The sequence below is a fragment of the Pipistrellus kuhlii genome, unplaced genomic scaffold (genome assembly GCF_014108245.1).
Source record: "Pipistrellus kuhlii isolate mPipKuh1 unplaced genomic scaffold, mPipKuh1.p scaffold_m20_p_108, whole genome shotgun sequence".
In the NCBI taxonomy this organism is placed as follows: Eukaryota; Metazoa; Chordata; class Mammalia; order Chiroptera; family Vespertilionidae; genus Pipistrellus; species Pipistrellus kuhlii.
The window spans coordinates 91,877-111,258 of NW_023425414.1; the positions used below are offsets into that span (position 1 = coordinate 91,877).

At 51.6% G+C, this 19,382-nt stretch overlaps 1 protein-coding gene across 1 annotated transcript; it reads left to right on the forward strand.

The window, feature by feature from the left end:
* Positions 1-365: 365 nt before the first annotated feature.
* Positions 366-16,032, forward strand: LOC118714887 (sialic acid-binding Ig-like lectin 5). The gene is made up of 10 exons (XM_045578892.1): positions 366-528; positions 617-1,414; positions 1,546-1,593; positions 2,092-2,346; positions 2,452-2,739; positions 7,335-7,434; positions 7,774-7,870; positions 9,698-9,873; positions 15,500-15,624; positions 15,917-16,032. The coding sequence occupies exons 1-10, from the start codon at positions 480-482 to the stop codon at positions 16,030-16,032; spliced, it is 2,052 nt and encodes a 683-aa protein (XP_045434848.1). The 5' UTR covers positions 366-479.
* Positions 16,033-19,382: the final 3,350 nt, after the last annotated feature.

Sequence of the window (19,382 nt, forward strand, 5' to 3'; positions counted from 1 at the left end):
AAATGAGTGGTGGTAGGTGGTGTTTTCTGTTGCCTCTCCTAGCCCCTTTCCTGCTACTGGTGCCCATATTGGCTATCCCGAGACCCATCCCTAGCAGGCCACCTCCATGAGAGTCCCAAGGCCATGACTGTCAGGGAGCGGGCCAGGTGGGACCAGCTTCTCCAGTGCAGGCGATTGCCATGGACCCAGGACATGGGGGGCTCTGGTCCGCCCTTGCTCTCTTACTTGGACAAGCCTCTCGCTTCCCCTGAGCCTCGGGGTTCATTTGCCACAGGCAGAAACGGGGCTGGATGATAGCAAAGAGTCAATCATAGCGGACTCTCTGAATCTGAAGTTCCTTCCTGTGGTCTCATGACCTTTGGTTTTCACCACAGGCTTCCTGTCTAAGCTTTCTCTGCTCTCCCTTATCTGAATCTTTCCACTCTCTCGCAGAAGGACCCGAACTGAGGAGACAGACCGTGTCAGGGCATGAGGAAGAGATGTTTCTGAGGCTGCTGCTGCTGCTGCTCCTGCCAGTGCTGTGGGGGGGTAAGTGGGCTGAGAGGAGTGGACATCTCACTTGAGGGGAGTGGGGGAAGGTCCTGGAGCTCCAGGCTGTGTTTCTCTCTCTCCCTAGGATCCCTGGCTAAGGATTCAAGGTACTGGCTGAAACTAACGGAGTCTGTGACTGTGCAGGAGAGTCTGTGTGTCTTAGTGCAGTGCAAGTTTCCCTGGAGTGGATCCCCCTATCTGTATTTGTTCAAGAAAGTAGGGATTAAAAATAATGCTCATTTAGTGGCCACAACTGATCCCGAAGAGGAGCTACAGGAGAGGATCCAGGGCCGGTTCTTGCTCCCCAGGGACACCAAGTCCAAGAACTGCTCCCTGATCATCAGAGATGCCAACATGGGGGACAGTGGAACCTACTTCTTTTATTTAAAATATAAATTCTATGGAACAAAATTTGAAGATGCATTTTTCACTCTGAGAGTGACAGGTATAGTAGGGGCCCAAAGAAAGACCCCACCCCGGGTGTCAGGTACCAGAAATGGAAAAATGAAGGCCCCTCAGGTTGGGGTGGGGACAGCCATGACAAAACCCTGGGGCAGGCTGACATGCCGAGGGGTCCTAACCATCTCTCTCTTCACTCCAGCCCTGACTAACAAACCTGAGATCCTCATCCCAGGGGCCCTGGAGTCCGGCCGCCCCAAGCAATTGAACTGTTATGTGAGCTGGGCCTGTAAGGAGGGCACACCCCCCATCTTCTCTTGGACATCAGCTGCCCACAGCTCCCTGGATCTCAGGTCTCATCCTCTGTCCTCCATGCTCACCCTCACCCCACGGCCCCAGGACCACGGCACCAACCTCACCTGTCAGGTGCACTTTCCTGCCACTGGTGTGACCATGGAGACAACCATCCAGCTCAATGTGGCCTGTGAGTGCTGGGCCAGGATACCCGGGTCTCTAAGGGGTTGTGGCCAGGGAAGAGCTGGGCCAGGGCTTGAAATCGGGGTCCATCTTTCCTGGTTCCATGGATGTTGAGGCTGCCATGTCCTTCCTTCCCAGATGCTCCACATAACATGGCCATCAGCATCTTTCAAGGAAACAGCACAGGTAGGAAGGGGCCTCTGCCCTCGGGGTGGGGATGGGCACAGGGTCTAGATGGGCTCAGAGCTCCAATGGGCCGGGGACTCTGTGGATGTATAAGGTATAGAATGTATAGAAGGCTAGCTACTGAGGACAGATAGAAGGTTTTTTCCCACACCTCAACTCTCTCGTCTTTGGCTCACCCACGGCTATCTGTGGCTAAGTTAAAAGGAAGCTCGGATCTCTCCTGCTTCACCCTCCTTTCTGAAGTTTTGCCTCCTCCTGCTTCTGTTGCCACCTCTTTGGCCCATGACTGCTTTTGTTTTTCATATTCCCAGCCCGCTGTCCTCCATCTGCCAGGCACCCTGGGTGACTTTGGGCCCCTTCAGGAGGTCTGAGGCCAGGACAGCGCTGGTCCTCTCCTCAGAGGTAGTGTGGCCACAGCAAGGAGGAGAGACCCTCGCTTTGTCCATCCCATCTCTGTATCTCTCTCTCTCTCTTCCCCTCCCTCTCTCTTTCTCTCAGCCCTCAAGATTCTGCAAACCACATCCCTTCCCATCCCGAAGGGTCAGACCCTGAGGCTGCTCTGTGTGGCTGACAGCAACCCTCCTGCCAAGCTGAGCTGGTTCTGGGGGTCCCCGGGCCTGAACGCCACCCCCATTTCCAGGACCGCCATCCTGGAGCTGCCTCGCGTGGGGCCTGCACAGGAAGGAGAGTTCACCTGCCAAGCTCAGCACCGGCTGGGCTCCCAAACTGTGTCTCTTAACCTCTCCGTGGTCTGTGAGTAGAGAATGGACTGACACAGGAGTGTGGGCACGAGGAGGGCGCACCTGGGTGCCTGGACATGTTAGAGGCACCACTGACCCCTCTCCTCGCTCCCCACAGACCCTCCACAGCTGCTGGGACCCTCCTGCTCCTGGGAGGACCAGGGTCTGCACTGCAGCTGCTATGCCAGGGCCCAGCCGGCCCCCTCCCTGCGCTGGCGCCTGGGGGCGGGGCTGCTGGAGGGGAACCACGGCAATGCTACCCACAAGGTTACCTCCCGCTCAGCGGGGCCCTGGACCAACAGCTCCCTGAACCTCTGCTGCGAGGGGCTCAGTAAGGGACTCAGACTCAGCTGCGAGGCCCGGAATGAGCACGGGGCCCAGAGCGCCTCTGTCCTGCTGCTGCCAGGTCAGGGCCTGCTGGGGGCAGAGGCCACTGGGGAGAAGGGAGTGGGTCAGAGAGAAGGGGGAGTTGGGGAAGGGGGGCTGAGTGGGGACAGGGGTGATGCTAGGACAGGGCCCACCGTCTCCTGTCCAAGCAGAAGCTACAGCTGGTTCTGCACGGAGGTGAGACCAGGAGAGACGGAGTCCTGGGAGTGGGAGGTGTCACGCTGGGAGGGAAAAGCCCTCAGACCCTGGGGTCCTGGAGCTGCCTGCCATGCAAGTGGAACAGGAAGGTGAATTCCTCTGCGGAGCTCAGAGCCTGCTGGGCTCCCTCCCTACCTTGCCCAGCCTCTCTGTGCACCGTGAATGGGGGGGCCCTGGACTACCCAGGGGGCAGTGCACCCCGGTCCTGGTGTTGGCAGCACTGAGAATGGCAACAGGTGTTAGATGGGTGGGGTCCGACCGAACCTCGGCTCAGCAACCTCTGCTCTTGAGCTCTGGCTAAGAAAGAATTCAGAGCCAAGACTCAAGGTACAAATGGAAGTTTCCTTAGAAAGCCAGAGAGGTAGAAGAAGTGATCCGTAGAAGTAAGGGGCTTAGAAAGCAAGTCGCAGAGGTAAAGGCAGGAGCCCTTGGCACTTAGGATAGATAGGAATAAAAGTAATGTCCGTGTGTGTGTGTGTGTGTGTGTGTGTGTGTGTGTGAAGCAGTGGGGGAGGGAGGACGCCCCGTGTGCCCCCCAGCACACTGGGTCCCCGTCTGTCTTGAGGGTCTTTATCTGCGGGCCTGGCATTGGGGGAGGACCCTAACAGAATGTTCACCAGCTCTCCAGGGGGCGTCCTTTCAGGGTGACAGTGTCCACTGATGGGTGAGTCCATCTGGGCAGGGAGTCATGGTCACGGCAGCTGGTCCCGAGGTCAGCTGTGGTGTCCCTTCCTCTGGCTTTGCTGCTGTCCTGGGCCTGCAGCCGAAACACAACCTTGGCCCTGTTGAGTTTGATGGGCTTCGGAACCCCGTTGTCCTGAAGGCTTACTGCTTGAGGGCTATTTTCCTTAGACCCCACGACCAGCAACAGGCCTGGGGGGAGGATGGGTCAGGGAAGGGCCTGAACTGCATGAACGGCGACATGCTAAAGGAGGGAAGTGTTAGGTCGCCGAAGGAGGAACGCACGAGGCCAGGGTGGTGAGGGATCACGAATGTATTCCATCCCCATCCGCACCCCGGGCGGCTGAGCCTGGACGGCTCCAGCCCCTGCAGACCCGGAGGGGAGATCATGGAATGTGGTCACAGCAAGGGAAATGTGGTCTCCGCAAAGGGAATGTCCGTGGCGAGATGGCCCGCAAAACCAGTTCCCCGGGGGAGAAGGGGTATCGATTCCATTACTCGATCAGACCTCAGAGAAAGGTCACCCTGGGGTGAGGTCCTTGGCCTCCCAGTGTTGCTCTCTGCCTTGCACCCGGGGTTTTCCTGGCCCATCGTCCTTGCTCTGCTCATGTCTGTCTAACTGCCAACCAGCTGGCAGGGCAGAGCCACCTGCTGACCCCTCTTCTCTTTGCTCCCCACAGACCCCCCGGAGCTGCTGGGACCCTCCTGCTCCTGGGAGGGCCAGGGTCTGCACTGCAGCTGCTCCTCCAGGGCTCTGCCCGCCCCCTCCCTGCGCTGGCGGCTGGGGGCGGGGCTGATGGAGGGGAACCACAGAAATGCCACCCACGCAGTCACCTCCCGCTCAGCGGGGCCCTGGACCAACAGCTCCCTGAGTCTCCGCGCAGGGCTCAGCTCTGACCTCAGACTCAGCTGCGAGGCCCGGAATGTCCTGGGTGCCCAGAGTGCCTCGGTCCTGCGACTGCCAGGTAAGGGGGCCTTTTGAGGTCAGAGGCTTAGGGGAAAAGGAGTGGGTCAGAGAGAGGGTGGAACTGGGGAGGGGGGCTGCGTGAGGACAGGGATGATTGCTAGGACCAGGCCCTCCATCTCCTGCCTGCACAGAACCGACAGTGGGTTCTGGCAGGAGGTGGGAAGAGGTGAGACAGAGTCCTGGGAGTGTGTGTGTGGTGTCGCCCTGAGCTGGTGCTGGAGGAACAAGCCCTGAGCCCCTGCAGCTCTCAGCACCAGGGCTCCTGGACCTGCCTGAGAGGCAAGTGGAGCATGAAGGCAAAGTCACTTGCCGAGCTCAGAACCTGCTGGGCTCCCTCCCTGTCTTGTTAAGCCTCTCTGTGCACTGTGAGTTGGGGGGTAAGGGTGGGACGGGATGAGGGGCTCCTGGGGGCAGGTCACCTGGGTCCTGGAAGGGCAAAGGCACTGCTGATCCTTCTCCTCACTCCCCACAGACCCCCAGACCCCTGCTAGGACCCTCCTGCTCCTGGGAGGACCAGGGTCTGCACTGCAGCTGTTCCTCCCGGGCCCCCAGCCAGCCCCCTCCCTGCATTGGTGGCTGGGGGACCATGGCAATGCCTCCTACAGGGTCACCTTCAGCTCTGCAGGGGCCCTGGGCCAACAGCTCCCTAAGCCTCATGGTGGAGGGATGGACTCCACGCTGGTCTCAGACTGGGTCGCCACTTCCTTCACTGTCCATGAGGCCCAGAGAGCCAGTGTCCTGCTGCTGCCTGGGGCCTGTGGAGGGGGTGATGCCTTGGGGAGGAGGAGCCAGGACACTGACAGGGGTCTTCAAACTTCTCTCATTATGAGAATCACCTGGTGGAGTTGTTAAAACACAGATTCCCGGATCCCAACTATAAGAAGTGCTATCAGGAATCTGTGGTTTAACACCTCCACCAGGTGATTCTCATAATGAGAGAAGTTTGAAGACCCCTGCTGTAGTAGGTTCCCAGCCGCCATCACCAAATACCTCCACCATGGAGGCTTCGTCAGGGAGACCTGTGGTCTCACAGTTCTGGAGGCGGGAAGTCCGAGGTCAAGGTGTCAGCAGGGTTGAGTCCTTCTGAGGCTGGGGGTGTGTTGCAGGTCTCCCCTAACTTCTCAGGGGGAGGGGTGTTCTGGCAATCTTCGGCGTTCCTCAGCTTGTACAAGCATCATTCCAGTCTCTGCCTTCATGTTCTCCTGGCGTTCTCCCTGTGGGTGTCTCTGTGCAAATTCCCCATTTGATGAGAACACCGGTCCTATTGGACTTAGGGTCTACTGTAGTGGCCTAAATTGCAACGGTCACTTCTGCAAAGACCCTATCTCCAAATCAGGTCACATTCTTTTTCTTTTTTCTTTTTTATTGTTCAGATTATTACAAATGTGCTCCTCTCCACCTTCCCCCTCAATTGTTCCCCTCCACCAGGTTCCCACCCCACCTTCTGTTCTTTCCCCATCCCCCATTGTCCTCATCCATGGGTGTACAGTTTTTGTTCAGTCTCTTCCCGCACCCCCATTCCCCTTTTACATTCTTGTTTTTATTTTCTTTTATTAAATACTAGAGGCCTGGCGCACGAAATTTGTGCACGGGAGCGTGGGGGAGGTGCTCCTCAACCCGGCGAGCACCCTCTCCACTCTGGGACCCCTCAGGGGATATCTGACTGCCGGATTAGGCCTGATCCTAATTCAGCAGTCGGACATCCCTCTCACAATCTGGGACCGCTGGCTCCTAACCACTCACCAGCCTGCCTGCCTGATTGCCTGTAACCACTTCTGCTTGCCAGCCTGATAGCCCCCTAACTGCTCCCCTGGCAGCCTGATCGCCCACAACTGCCCTCCCCTGCTGTGACCTGCCTCCACCACCGGGACCGCCTCTTCCCTGCCAGGTGGTGGAGACGCTGGGACCAGCCTCCACTGAGGACGCTGCCATCTTGTGATGACATGAGGGCATGACACCACCTAGGCTGTTATAGATATTTTATGATTTTTTTTTTTTTTTACAGAGAGGAAGGGAGAGGGACAGAGAATTAGAAACATCGATGAGAGAGAAACACCAATCAGCTGCCTCCTGCACGCCCCCACCTGGGGATGTGCCTGCAACTAAGGTACATGCCCTTGACCAGAATCGAACCTGGGACCCTTCAGTCCTCAGGCCGATGCTCTATCCACTGAGCCAAACCAGTTAGGGCTCAGGTCACATTCTGAGACATGATGGGGGGAGGGGGGTTCGGTGTGCTAAGGACTGCAACATACAAATTTGGGGGGGGGGCACACAATTCAAGCCATAACAGCCCCGGAGACGGGGAGCTTGGAAAAGAGGGATTTTAAGGCTTGGACGGGAGTGGCTGATGCGTAAGAGCCTCCGTCCTGAGGTCGGGGAAGGGGAGTGTGGAGGGGAAGGGTCTGGCCCAGGGTCACGAGGAGACAGAGTGCCGAGTGACTGAGTCCTCCTGGACAGATGAGCGTGGGTCCAGTTACAGGCCAGACGGAGACAGAAATGGCCAGTGTGGAGGAGGCTACGGATTGGGGTTAGAATTTACCCAGATCTCTGGGGGAGATAAGAGATCAACCGAAGGACTTGTATACATGCATATAAGTACAACCAATGGACACAAAACTCTGGGGAGGGAGGGTATGTATGGGCGGGGGGCAATGTTAAAATATGTACACAGATAGTAATTTAATTTTAAAAAATAAAAGTTGTCCAATCCTAAAAAAAAAAAAAAAAAAAAAAAAGAATTTATCCAGATCTCCAATTCCCTACAGGTAAACCGGAATCCAGGGCCGGTCAAGTCCTGGGAGTGGTTGGGGGAGCTGGCGTCATGGCCCTGGCCCTGCTTTCTCTCTGCCTCTGTCTCATCTTCAGGTGGGAGTGAGCTCCAGGGACAGAGCGGGGCTGGGGGTGGGGGGGACTTAAGGTCTGGGGATCACAGAAAACCTGAGCTGGAGGACCCCAGGCTGGTGGGAAAGCCAGAGGCCAGAGGAGGGAGGCTGAGTGCTGGCATGAAACGACCTGTCACCTACTGGGCCAAGTAGATTGGGGTCTCTTCCCAACTACTCTGCGTCTGGGAGTAGATTGGGTGAGGGGGGCGCCTGGAGACAGGACCTGCCCACCCCATCACATGCTCTTTCTATAGACTAGGGGTGGCCTGCCCATTCCATGCCCCAAAGAGCAAGGCTGAAAGGCCTGGGGTTGTTTCCTTAGAGTGAAGACCTGCAGGGACAGAGCAACCCAGCTAATGCAGAGCGTGGACAAGGATGTGAACCCAGGCTCTGGCTCCAGCTCCGGCTCTGGCTCTGGGGTGAGTGACGGGACATAGCTCCCATCCAGCATTATCCCTTAAAAAACAAAAATACAGCCGGCACCGGTTTGGCTCAGTGGATAGAGCGTCAGCCTGTGGACTGAAAGGTCCCAGGTTCGATTCCGGTCAAGAGCATGTACCTTGGTTGCAGGCACATCCCCAGTAGGGGGTGTGCAAGAGGCAGCTGGTCGATGATTCTCTCTCATTGACGTTTCTATCTCTTCCTCTCTTTGAAAAATCAATAAAATATATTAATTAAAAAATATATATATATATTATTGATATTTTTACAGAGAGGAAGGGAGAGGGATAGAGAGTGAGAAACATCGATCAGCTGCCTCCTGCACACCCCCTAGTGGGTATGTGCCTGCAACCAAGCTACATGCCCTTGACCGGAATTGAACCTGGGACCCTTGATTCTGCAGGCTGATGCTCTATCCACTGAGCCAAACTAGTTAGGACATATTATCCTTTTTGGATGCTGCCTGCCAGAGAGGCTTTTAGACATTTTGGTGTTAGATATCCAACACTTTCTGGAATTGCACAAGTGGTTATTTAATTTATTTTTTAAATAGATTTTTATTGATTTCAGAGAAGAAAGGAGAGGAAGGGAGAGATAGAAACATCAATGATCAGCGAGATTCTTTGATTGGCTGCCTCCTGCACGCCCCACACTGGGGATTGATCCTGCAACCTGGGCCTATGCCATGACTGGGAATCGAACCTTGATCTCCTAGTTTATAGGTCAACACTCAACCACTGAGCTGTGCCAGGTGGGCATTGATTAAACATTTTTTGTTGTTGTTGTTAATCCTTCTCACCTGAGGATATTTTCCCACTGATTTTTAGGGAGAGTAGAAGAGAGAGGGAGACAGAGAGAAACATTGATGTGAGAGAAACACATCCATTGGTGGCCTCCTACATGAGTCCTAACCAGGGCCCTGGGCTGGGGAGGAGCCTGCAACCAAGGTTGGTCCCTTGACCGAAATCAAACTGAGGACCTTATCCACTGAGCCAAACTGGCCAGGGCAATGACTATATATATATATAGTATAGTATATATATAAAGCCAGTGACCTGAACACTGTAATGACCAGAACGACTGGTTGCTATGACACCCACCTGCCCAATCAGGAGGTGGGGCCAGCAAGCCAACCTCATGTACCCCTTCCCCCAGCTGGCCTGCCCCCGATAGCCCCCCCCCCCCACCCCAAGAGGGGGATGGGGCTGGCTTGCCAACCTCCCGCAGCTCCTCCTCCCACCTGGCCCCACCACAGATTGACCCTCAACCCTGATCAGGGGCAGGGTCAGCCAGCCAACTACCTGCGGCCCCTCCCCCCAGCTTGCTCCACCCCCAATGAACCCCCACCACCCCAATTGACCTGTGGCCCCTTCCTCCAACCAGCTCCGCCACCATCAGTCCCCCACACACACCAATCAGGGGTGAAAGCTGTCCGCCCAACCTCCCACGGCCCCTCCCCTAGCTGCTGATTCCCAATAGGCCCCCCACCCCAAGTGGGAGTGGGGCCCACCAGCCAATTGCCCTTGGCCCCCCTGCCCCCAGTTTGCCTGGTCCTGATCTGGCCCCGATGTGGAAAGGGGAGGGGGGGGGGCTTGGCTGGCCAACCTCCTGACAGGCCCAGCTCCAATCCACCCCAATTGGGGCCAAGCCACCTGGATCCCACCTAGCACAAATTTGTGCAATGGGCCTCTAGTTTTCAAATAAATGGACTGGTAAGCGATAAAAATCCCACCAGTCCCAATCTCAGCCCGGCCTCCGGCCACCCTTCTGGGCAGCTTGGAACGCTTCCTCTCCTCTCCTCTCAGGCACACCAGCGCCCGTTCCGGACGGCCAGCCCTTCGGCTCCCCCAGCCCCTGGGCGTGCCGGCCCCCTCGCCAACGGGGAACAGGACCTCCACTATGCTGTCGTCAGGTTTCACAACCCGAAGCCGCAGGGAACGGAAGAGGCCAGCATCGTGTACTCGGAGATCAAGACTCACAAGTGAGGGACTACTTGCTCGGGGTTCCGAAGGCATGTGGGATCCCTTAGCACGACTCGAGAGGTTCAGGGCCCACTCAGGGTCCAGCTTCTGGAGAAGGCCGCACACTAAAATGAAGAGAGAGACTGGAAAAGAGTTAATTTGGGAAAATGGGGGCCAGGAGGGAAGTCCACCTCTAGTGGGAAGACTAACCCCTGCTCTGGCCTTTTACCTTTTTTTTAATTGAGATTCTGAACCAAAGACATCTCTTAGGCGGGAAGTTCCAACAACAGAAGATCAATAAGAATTTACATTTACATATGATCAACAAATTAAAGTTTCCTCAACCACCCCTATCTCAACTAGAGGATGAGTCAATAGCTCCGACCATTCAGAGCCATCAAGCCTGGCTATCTCTTTTTACATTTTATTACCAGTGACAATGTCAGGTTTCGGTTCCCAGCAAAGGCGGAAAACCTGAGATCCACGCGCGGGCAGGCCCGGTGGCTTGGGAGGCCTCTCCACTCGGCTTGGAGATGGCGTCTTCTTCCTGTGTCCTCCCGTGTTCCCCCCTCGTGTCTCTGGGTAACCTTATAAGGACGCCAGATACACTGGACTAAGGCCCACCCTCATGACCTCCCTTGAACCGAGGTATCTCTTTACAGACTCTATATGGAGAAATGATGAGGTGCTGGGTTTAGGACTTCAACTGGTTAGGTTCATGATTTTTTTTTCCAGCTCATCATCTCAATGCCTCATTATTTTAAAAAAAAATATATATATATGTTATTGATTTTTTACAGAGAGGAAGGGAGAGGGATAGAGAGCTAGAAACATCGATGAGAGAGAAACATCTACCAGCTGCCTCTTGCACACCCCCTACTGGGGATGTGCCCGCAACCAAGGTACGTGCCCTTGACCGGAATCGAACCTGGGACCTTTCAGTCCGCAGACCGACGCCCTACCACTGAGCCAAACCGGTTTCGGCTCAATGTCTGATTATTTTAAAGTTAATGACTTTCTTGACAATGGTCTGAATCCCCTGGCATATCTGAAGGACCGGGGGACGTGTGTCCGAAAGAGCTGAGCTCAAATCCATCTGTACCCCTAATCGAGCGAGTCAGTTTATTTCTCTGCTGTTCTGCAAAGCAGGGAGACCATCCCCGTCTAACCAGGCTGTTGCGAAAGATCGATGAACGCAGTACCTATGACACCGTTAACAAAAAGCACTAACACGCCCCAAGTGTGGCGGGTTCGATTTTCGGTCAAGGGCATGTGTCTGGGGTGCAGGTTCGATGCCCGGCCCCAGTTGGGGCTTGTGTGGGAAGCAACCAATTGGTGTGTCTCTCTCACACTGATGTTTCTCTCTCTCTCACTTCTCTGTCTTCCCTCCCTCCCTTCCTCCCTCTCTAAAAGTCAGTGGGGGAAATATCCTCAGGTGAGGATTAACAAATAAGTAACTAACTATGTAAGTAAGTAAATCCTATATAATAAAATGGTAATATGCAAACTGACCCTAAGGGCAAAACAAATGGTCGCTGTGATGCACACTGACCATTAGGGGGCAGACGCTCAATGTAGGAGCTGCGCCCTGGTGGTCAGCACGCTATTACAGGGGAGTGGTGCTCAGCCAGAAGCTGGCTCATGGCTGGCCAGAGCAGCGGTGGTGGCGGGAGACTCTCCTGCCTCCGCAGCAGTGCTAAGGATGTCCCCTAGTCGGACGTCCCCTGAGGGCTCCCAGGCTGCCAGAGGGATGTCTGACTGCCAGCTTAGGCCTGATCCCCTGGGGATGCGAGAGGGCGCAGGCTGGGCTGAGGGACCCCCACCCTGCAAGTGCACAAATTTTCGTGCACCAGGCCTCCGGTAAATAAATAGAGCACTGACAAAGCTTTTTGTAACCTCTGAACGTGTGTGTGTGTGTGTGTGTGTGTGTGTGTGTGTGTGTGTCAGGACTTTTGTTACAATAAACTTTCTGCTAACAATTCTCCCCGCTGGTCTGGAGGGGCCAGTGCCAGAGGCCACCGCATCGGGTGTTTGTGTCACAACCTGCTCCGAAGCCTTCATGAGCGCCCCAGGTAACATTTATTTACTCCATCTTTCTGTTCACGGCTCGGCACTCCCTTGCCCGAGCTGATCTCACCAACCTCATTTCTGGACAACCGCCCATTCCTTTCCCATGCCAATCCCAACAGCTACCCCTTAGAGAACCTAGCCTTCACATCACCCGTGAAACCGAGGAAGATCGATGGACTCCAAGGAGTAGGGGAAATTCTTAAGAGTGGTCAGAAAAATGCCCTGGCCTGTGTTCTCACCGGTTAGAGCGTCTTCCCAAGAACTGAAGGGTCTCGGGTTCGATTCTGGGTCGCCTCCAGCCCCCGAGGGACCCCAGACTGTGAGAGGGGGCAGGCTGGGCTGAGGCACACCCCCTCCTAGTGCATGAATTCTCGTGCACCGGGACTGTTGTATAGTATAATGATGTGTAGAAAGGTCAAACATGAAATATAATATTTAAATACCATACTATCGTAACGTAATTCATGAATGTGCAAATGGAATTTACATTTGATAAAGCCTTTATGTTATTCAGGAGCAAATGAAATATTATGATAAGCTTTCGATTTTGATATTTTGTTGCTGTAGTCTTGAGGATATTTTTAGAGGAATTGACCCCAAGTTTATCACCTCCAAATTAGGAGAAGTATAAAAGGTTCTGGAAACATTATTCCTTCAAGCCAGAGGAGAAAAAGAAATGGAAGATTAAGAGAGGAGGAAAAAAGAGAAGAGCATATATGTAGTACAAATATAAGATTCTGTAACTAGGCCCAAATACATTTTATTATAAAAACTGCATTAAGCACTAATGGACTTAGTGCTCTCAATAAAACATAAATATGGTCAGACTGGGGGGAAATGTGCATATATGTTGTCTATAAGAGGTCTATGTGAAACCTGGATTGTTCTTTGATTGACGTTTTCTGAGGAATACCGACCATCACACGTGTATTAGTGTTAGAAAATATATTCTTTACAATACAGGTATTAACGGAGACAAATGGGGCCGCTTCATAATGATTACAGGTTCCATTTACCAGGAAGGTATACCACTTGACATGTACATGACATGACAACAGACAGCAAAAAAGTGACATTTAAAAAACAAAACAAAAAACTAATCCACATGCTTAGAGGGAATTTTAACATATATTTTTGCAATCACCGATGAAACGCACAGGCAAGGAAATCACTAAGGATTTGTTATTATACTATACTAGAGGCCCGATGCACAAAAATTCACGCAAGAGTAGGCCTTCCTTCCCCCGGCTGCTGACCCTGACTTCCCTCTGGCACATGGACCCGGGCTTCCCTCCTCCGGCCACCAGCGGGCACCCAGGGCCCGGGCTGGCTTGCCTGGGGCCTGGCTTTGTCAGGAAGGGTGTCTGGAATGACATCCAGAAGGTGCTCGGTCTTATTACCCTTTCATTATTATAGATGTAAACAACATCATTAACGAACCTGATCTGCAGCCATAGATAGAAAACTTGTCCCAGTGATGAGAAGATATATACTCTATTTGAGCACACACCGTGAACATTACAAAACATTTTATCATATACTGGGCCAGATGAAGTAAAGTTTCAACATATGTCAATGGACTGAAATACAGAATTTGTTCACTGATTCCAAGATTATTAAGCTATAAATAAATAAATAAATAACAAAAGCACATTATATTTATAATATATTATATAGTCATCAACATAACTACCCTGTTTCCCCGAAAACAAGACAGTGTCTTATATTAATTTTTTTCTCCCAAAGTTGTGCTAGGTCTTATTTTCAGGGGATGCCTTATCTTTCCATGCGCTAGGTCTTATTTTCGGAGGATGTCTTATTTTCGGGGGAAACGCGGTATGTATATGTATATTAGTGGAAATTTATAAAATTCCTTATAAATAAGTCAAGGATAAAATAATCATTAATGCAAATATAAAATTATTTGAAACTAAGTAATAATAAAAATACTGAGGCCCTAGCTGGTTTGGATGGAGTGTCCACCTGCGGTCTGAAGGGTCCCGGGTTCATTTCCGGTCAAGGGCACATGCTGGGGTTGTGGGCTCGTTCCCTAGTGGGGGCGTGCAGGAAGCAGCTGATCATTGATTCTCTCTCATCACTGATGTTTCTATCTTTCGCTCCCTCTCTCTTCTTCTCTGAAATCAATAAAAATACATTTAAAATACTAAATATAAAATGTTTAGTGGAAAACTTAAGTGGTTATTAGAAGAAATATATATATATATACATACACACACACACACACATATATATATATGTTATATATATATATATATATATAACTTAAGATGTCTATATCAGAAATGAGTTTGTTTTTAAAACTTTAGGAAAACAACAGTAAAATATAAGAGCACAGAGAAAAAATACTCAATAGAAATGAACAGCATCAGGAACTTTTAGTTCTTTGATTCGGACACTAAAGCTGGCAAAGCTCAGTGAAATCCAGAAATATATCTACACTGAGTGGCCAGATTATTATGACCTCTGAATTCATAACAATCTGGCCACTCAGTGTCTATCCTATATAATAAAAGGCTAATATGCAAATTGTCCCCTCAACCAGGAGTTCGGCCAGCAGGCAGGCCAGCCAACCACCCATGTCCCCTTTTCCTGGCCAGGCTGGCTGGACTCCACTCATGAACAAATTCATGCACCGGGCCTCTAATATAATACACACACACACACACACACACACACACACACACACACACACTGAGTGGCCAGATTATTATGATCTCTGAACGCATCATATATACAAGTCAAGAGCAACCAGTATCCAGGAACATAAAGAAGACATTACTCTACGTGGCAGCAACTAGGCAGAAAGTAGTGAAAATCCCTAAAACCCACAAATTCAACGTCTGTATAGTCAATGGGCAAATTCCCAGACAAATATATTATTCAAACCTTCAGCCATTGTCCAGTGAGTATTGGGTCTCATGGCCATCCCTCACCCCGGATAAATGCAAACACAGCGTACTGACGAAATTCGGCCACTAGGTGGCGGCACCTCAGCACTCTTTCAGGTTGGTTCCCTATCACTGGGTATCATCAGTCCACTTCTTGCTATGCCTACAGACTGTCAGAACTCTTTGCAAACCAAGATTAAAAAAAAGTTTCCTCCTGGTAGAACGGGCATGAAGGGACACAGGGCCGTACTTCTTCAGAGTGGAGCGAGGGCCTGATGAGGCAAACAGAACCAGCTCTCTGTACGTGTGATGGGTAAAGAATGGGATCAAGGACAGCTGGTCCACATGGATGGGTCCGGAGGCCTCCTGGGTGGGGAAGGAGTCTCATCCGGGCAAAACCCCAGGGAGGCATGGGAGCAGGACTCAGTGCTGGTAGGGGTGGAGGTAGAGGCTGCTATGAGGGGCACCCTTGGGGACCCCACCTCCAGGACCTGGGTCTGTCTCTCTTTTCTTCAGCTCTGTCAAGGACACCTGGCATCCACTTCCACCGGTTCGTTGACTCTGGGCACCCCAAGAACGTTACCTGTACGGAGCCATGGGCCTGTGAGAGAGGGACACCCCTTCCATCCTATTGGCTTGGGGTCACTGTCACCTCGCTGGGTTCCAGGACGTTCAACTCCTCAGCGGTCACCCTCACACCAGGGCCCCAGGACCACGGCATCAACCTCACCGGGTCACTGGCCTTCCCTGGAGCCGAGGTGAGCGCCGAGAGGACCATCCGCCTCAGCGCGTGTGGGTGCTCAGCCAGGGCCACGGGTCCCTGGGGCTCAGCGTCAGGGTGGGGCAGGGCCCTGGTGGAGGGGACGTGGGGTCTGTTCTTGGACGCGCGGCTGGAGGGAAGGTGAAGAGAACACCCAGACCCACCACCTCCTTGCTCAGGACCAGCCCATCCTAGTGCAGGGGGTCCATGACTGGTTTCTCCTCCAGGTGGTCCACAGAACCTGACCCATTGTGTCTTCAGGAGAAATCGCACAGATGGAAAAGGCCCTGGAATTTCCCTCCTCCTCCCCCCCTCCCACTCCAGCCTGCTACAATATGGGCCCCAAAATGATGTCTACTTACCCCGAAAGTGACTCTGGCCCTTCCCTGCTCAGAACTCACCATGGCACCCTCATCCCTCAGTGCATCCCCTGTGCATGATCCCACCATGATCAGACCTGTTGTGTCAAGCCACACATCAAAATCCACCTCAGAGCCGAAACTGGTTTGGCTCAATGGATAGAGCGTCGGCTTGGAGACTGAAAGGTCCCGGGTTTGATTCCGGTTAAGAGCATGTACCTTGGTTGCGGGCATATCCCCAGTAGGGGGTGTGCAAGAGGCAGTTGATCGATGACTCTCTCTCATCGATGTTTCTAACTCTCTATCCCTCTCTTCCTCTCTGTACAAAATCAATAAAATATATATTCAAAACCCACCTCAGAGCTGGATCCCCCCACCCCCACCCCCCAGTTCTAGATTTAACCAGCTCTTCCTCAAATGTCCACCGCCCTGTTCCTGGATCCGCAGGTTGCCTGCCTCTCCTTCCCCTACCTCATGTCATGGACCTTCTGGCCATCCCTTGCCATGCTTGTCTCTGAGACACCATTTTCCATTCCTGTGTCTGTGGGTGACCAGATAGGAGGAGGGTCCCTCAGCCCTGCCCTTCTGGCTAGCTCGGCCTCCGTAATCCCAGAGGACCTGTGCAACGCCACCTCCCTGAGAGTCTAGGTCCTGCAACCTTTAAGACATAAAGAGCCACTTGGACCCGTTTCCAAAGGAAAAAAAAAAACAAAAAAACCTGGGAGCCGCAAAACCATTGCGACATTTAAAACAAATATAACACTGCATATATTGTTTCTTACCTTAATGCTGTATACCGGATTGTTCAGTTAGCTGTCAATCTGAAGAAAAAAAAGGATTTTTTCACTTAACAATGTAAAATATATTTTTGCAAATTAATAGCTAATTAAAATATTTAATTTACCTGGTTAATGGGATTTTTGCTCCTGAACCTCAGTGCACAGTGTCAGCACATCAGGGCTGTAAGACGTTACCTTCATTTTCACACAGGCTTGCAAGTTGTCGGAGCCGCGGTAAAGCTTCAAAAGAGCCGCATGCGGCTCTGGAGCCGCAGGTTGCCGACACCTGGTCTAGGAGGTCCCGTCCCCGTGCGTGCCATCTGTGAAACGGATGGCAACCACCTTGCAGGTGGAGGTGGTCCCCGGAGAGCCTGACCTCGAGCCCCTCGAAGCCCTTGGATCCTGGGGTCCTGGAGCTGCCCCCCCCCCATGGTCTCAGGAGATGGAGGAGAGCTCACCTGCCACACCCAGCACCTATCGGTCTCCTGTACATCTCCCTGAACGTGGGTGTGCAGGTGAGGATTAGCAGGACACCCGTGATTTCAGGTGGGAAGGCACTCATCGGCACCAAGGCTTGGGCCTGAGGAAATTCACACCTCCACCTCGCACCCTCTCCGCCCCCCTCCCAGCACCCAGGTGTTTCCTGTTTCTGCACCCAGGCCTACGGGGAGCAGCAGGGCCCCCGGCCCCCGGTCCTCACCCTGCTCAATGGGGACTACATGGGGGCTGGCTTTCTTTTCTTTCTTTTTTTTTCATTTTTTTATTGATTAAGGTATTACATAGGGCCAGTCAGCAGATGATTGGATAAAAAAACAACAACTATGGTACATCTACACAATGGAATACTATGCTGCCATAAAAAAGAAGGAATTCTCATCATTTGCAGCAGCCTGGATGGAACTGGAGAACATTATGCCGAGTGAAATAAGCCAGTCAATGAAAGAGAAACACCACATGATCTCACTCATTGATGGATAATAAGGAACATTATAAACCGATGAACAAAAAGATAGATACAGAGGCAGTAAAGCAACAGACAGACTGTCAAATTACAGTGGGGAGGGTAGAGAGATCTAGGGGAGATAAGAGATCAACCGAAGGACTTGTATACTTGCACATAAGTACAACCAATGGACACAAAACTCTGGGGAGGTAGGGCATGTATGGGAGTGTGTGTCGGGGGATTGGTAAGATATGTACACATATAATACCTTAATAAAAAAATGGAAAGAAAATGTATTACATATGTGTCCTTATTCCTCTATTACCCCCCTGCTCACCTCCCATTCATGCCCCCACCCCCCTGTTGTCTATGTCCATTGATTAGGCTTATATGCATGCATATAATTCCTTTGGTTGATCTCTCCTCCCTTACCCCCTCCCTCTCCTGCCTTCCCTCTGAGGTTTGACGTTCTGATTGATGTTTCTCTGTCTCTGGATCAGTTTTTGTTCATCAGTTTATGTTGTTCATTATATTCCACAAATGAGTGAGATCATATGATTTTTATCTTTCTCCATCTGGCTTGTTTCACTTAGCATAATGCTCTCCAGGTCCATCCATGCTGTTGCAAATGATAAGAACTCCTTTTTTTTTTTTCTTTTTTTTTTCTTTTTTTTTTTTTTACCGCAGGGTAGTATTCCATCGTGTAGATCGACCACAGGTTTTTAATCCACTCATCTGCTGATGGGCACTTAGGCTGTTTCCAAATCTTAGCTATGGTGAATTGTACTGCTATGAACATGGGGGTGCAACTATCCTTTCTGACTGGTGTTTCTAATTTCTTGGGATATATTCCCAGAAGTGGGATTACTGGGTCAAATGGGAGTGTTTCATTTTTAGTTTTTTGAGGAAACTCCATACTGTTCTCCACAGTGGCTGCACCGGTCTGCATTCCCACCTGCACTTTTTCTCTGCATCCTCGCCAGCACTTGTCGTTTGTTGATTTGTTGGTGATAGCCATTCTGACAGGTGTGAGATGGTACCGCATTGTCATTTTGATTTTCATCTCCCTGACGATAAGCGACTTCGAGCATGTTTTCATATGTCTCTTGGCCTTCCTTCTGTCTTCTTTCAAAAGGTGTCTATTTAGATCAGTTGCCCTTTTTTTTTTATTGGGTTGTTTATTTTCTTTTTGTTAAGCTGCATGAGTTCCCTATAAATGTTAGAGATTAAACCCTTATCATTGATATCATTGGCAAATACATTCTCCCATGCAGTGGGCTTTCTTGTTGTTTTATTGATGGTTTCCTTTGCTGTGCGAAAGCTTTTTATTTTGATGTAGTCCCATTTTTTTATTTTCTCTTTAGCTTCCATTGCCCTGGGGGCGGTATCAGTGAAGAAATTGCTTTGGCATATGTCAGAGATTTTGCAGCCTATGGATTCCTCTAGTGTTTTTATGGTTTCTCGTCGCATGTTTAAGTCCTGTATCCATTTTGAGTTTATTTTTGTGTATGGTGTAATTTGGTGGTCTTGTTTCACTTTTTTCCATGTACCTGTCCAATTTCCCCAGCAGCATTTACTGAGGAGACTGTCTTGACTCTGTTATATGTTCATGAGGGCTGGCTTTCTCCTGAACCTGGGGGCTCACCTGCGTCTCCTCCACCAGGAAGGTGTGAGGCCACCAACGAGCTTTTGGAGACATGCTGGTGGTT

Coding starts and splice junctions, on each gene's coding strand:
- LOC118714887 (XM_045578892.1), top strand. CDS start 480: ATGTTTCTGAGGCTGCTGCTGCTGCTGCTCCTGCCAGTGCTGTGGGGG. Junction 2,740..7,334: donor CTCTGTCCTGCTGCTGCCAG/GTCAGGGCCTGC, acceptor AATTCCCTACAG/GTAAACCGGAATCCAGGGCC. Junction 7,871..9,697: donor GCTCCGGCTCTGGCTCTGGG/GTGAGTGACGGG, acceptor CTCTCCTCTCAG/GCACACCAGCGCCCGTTCCG.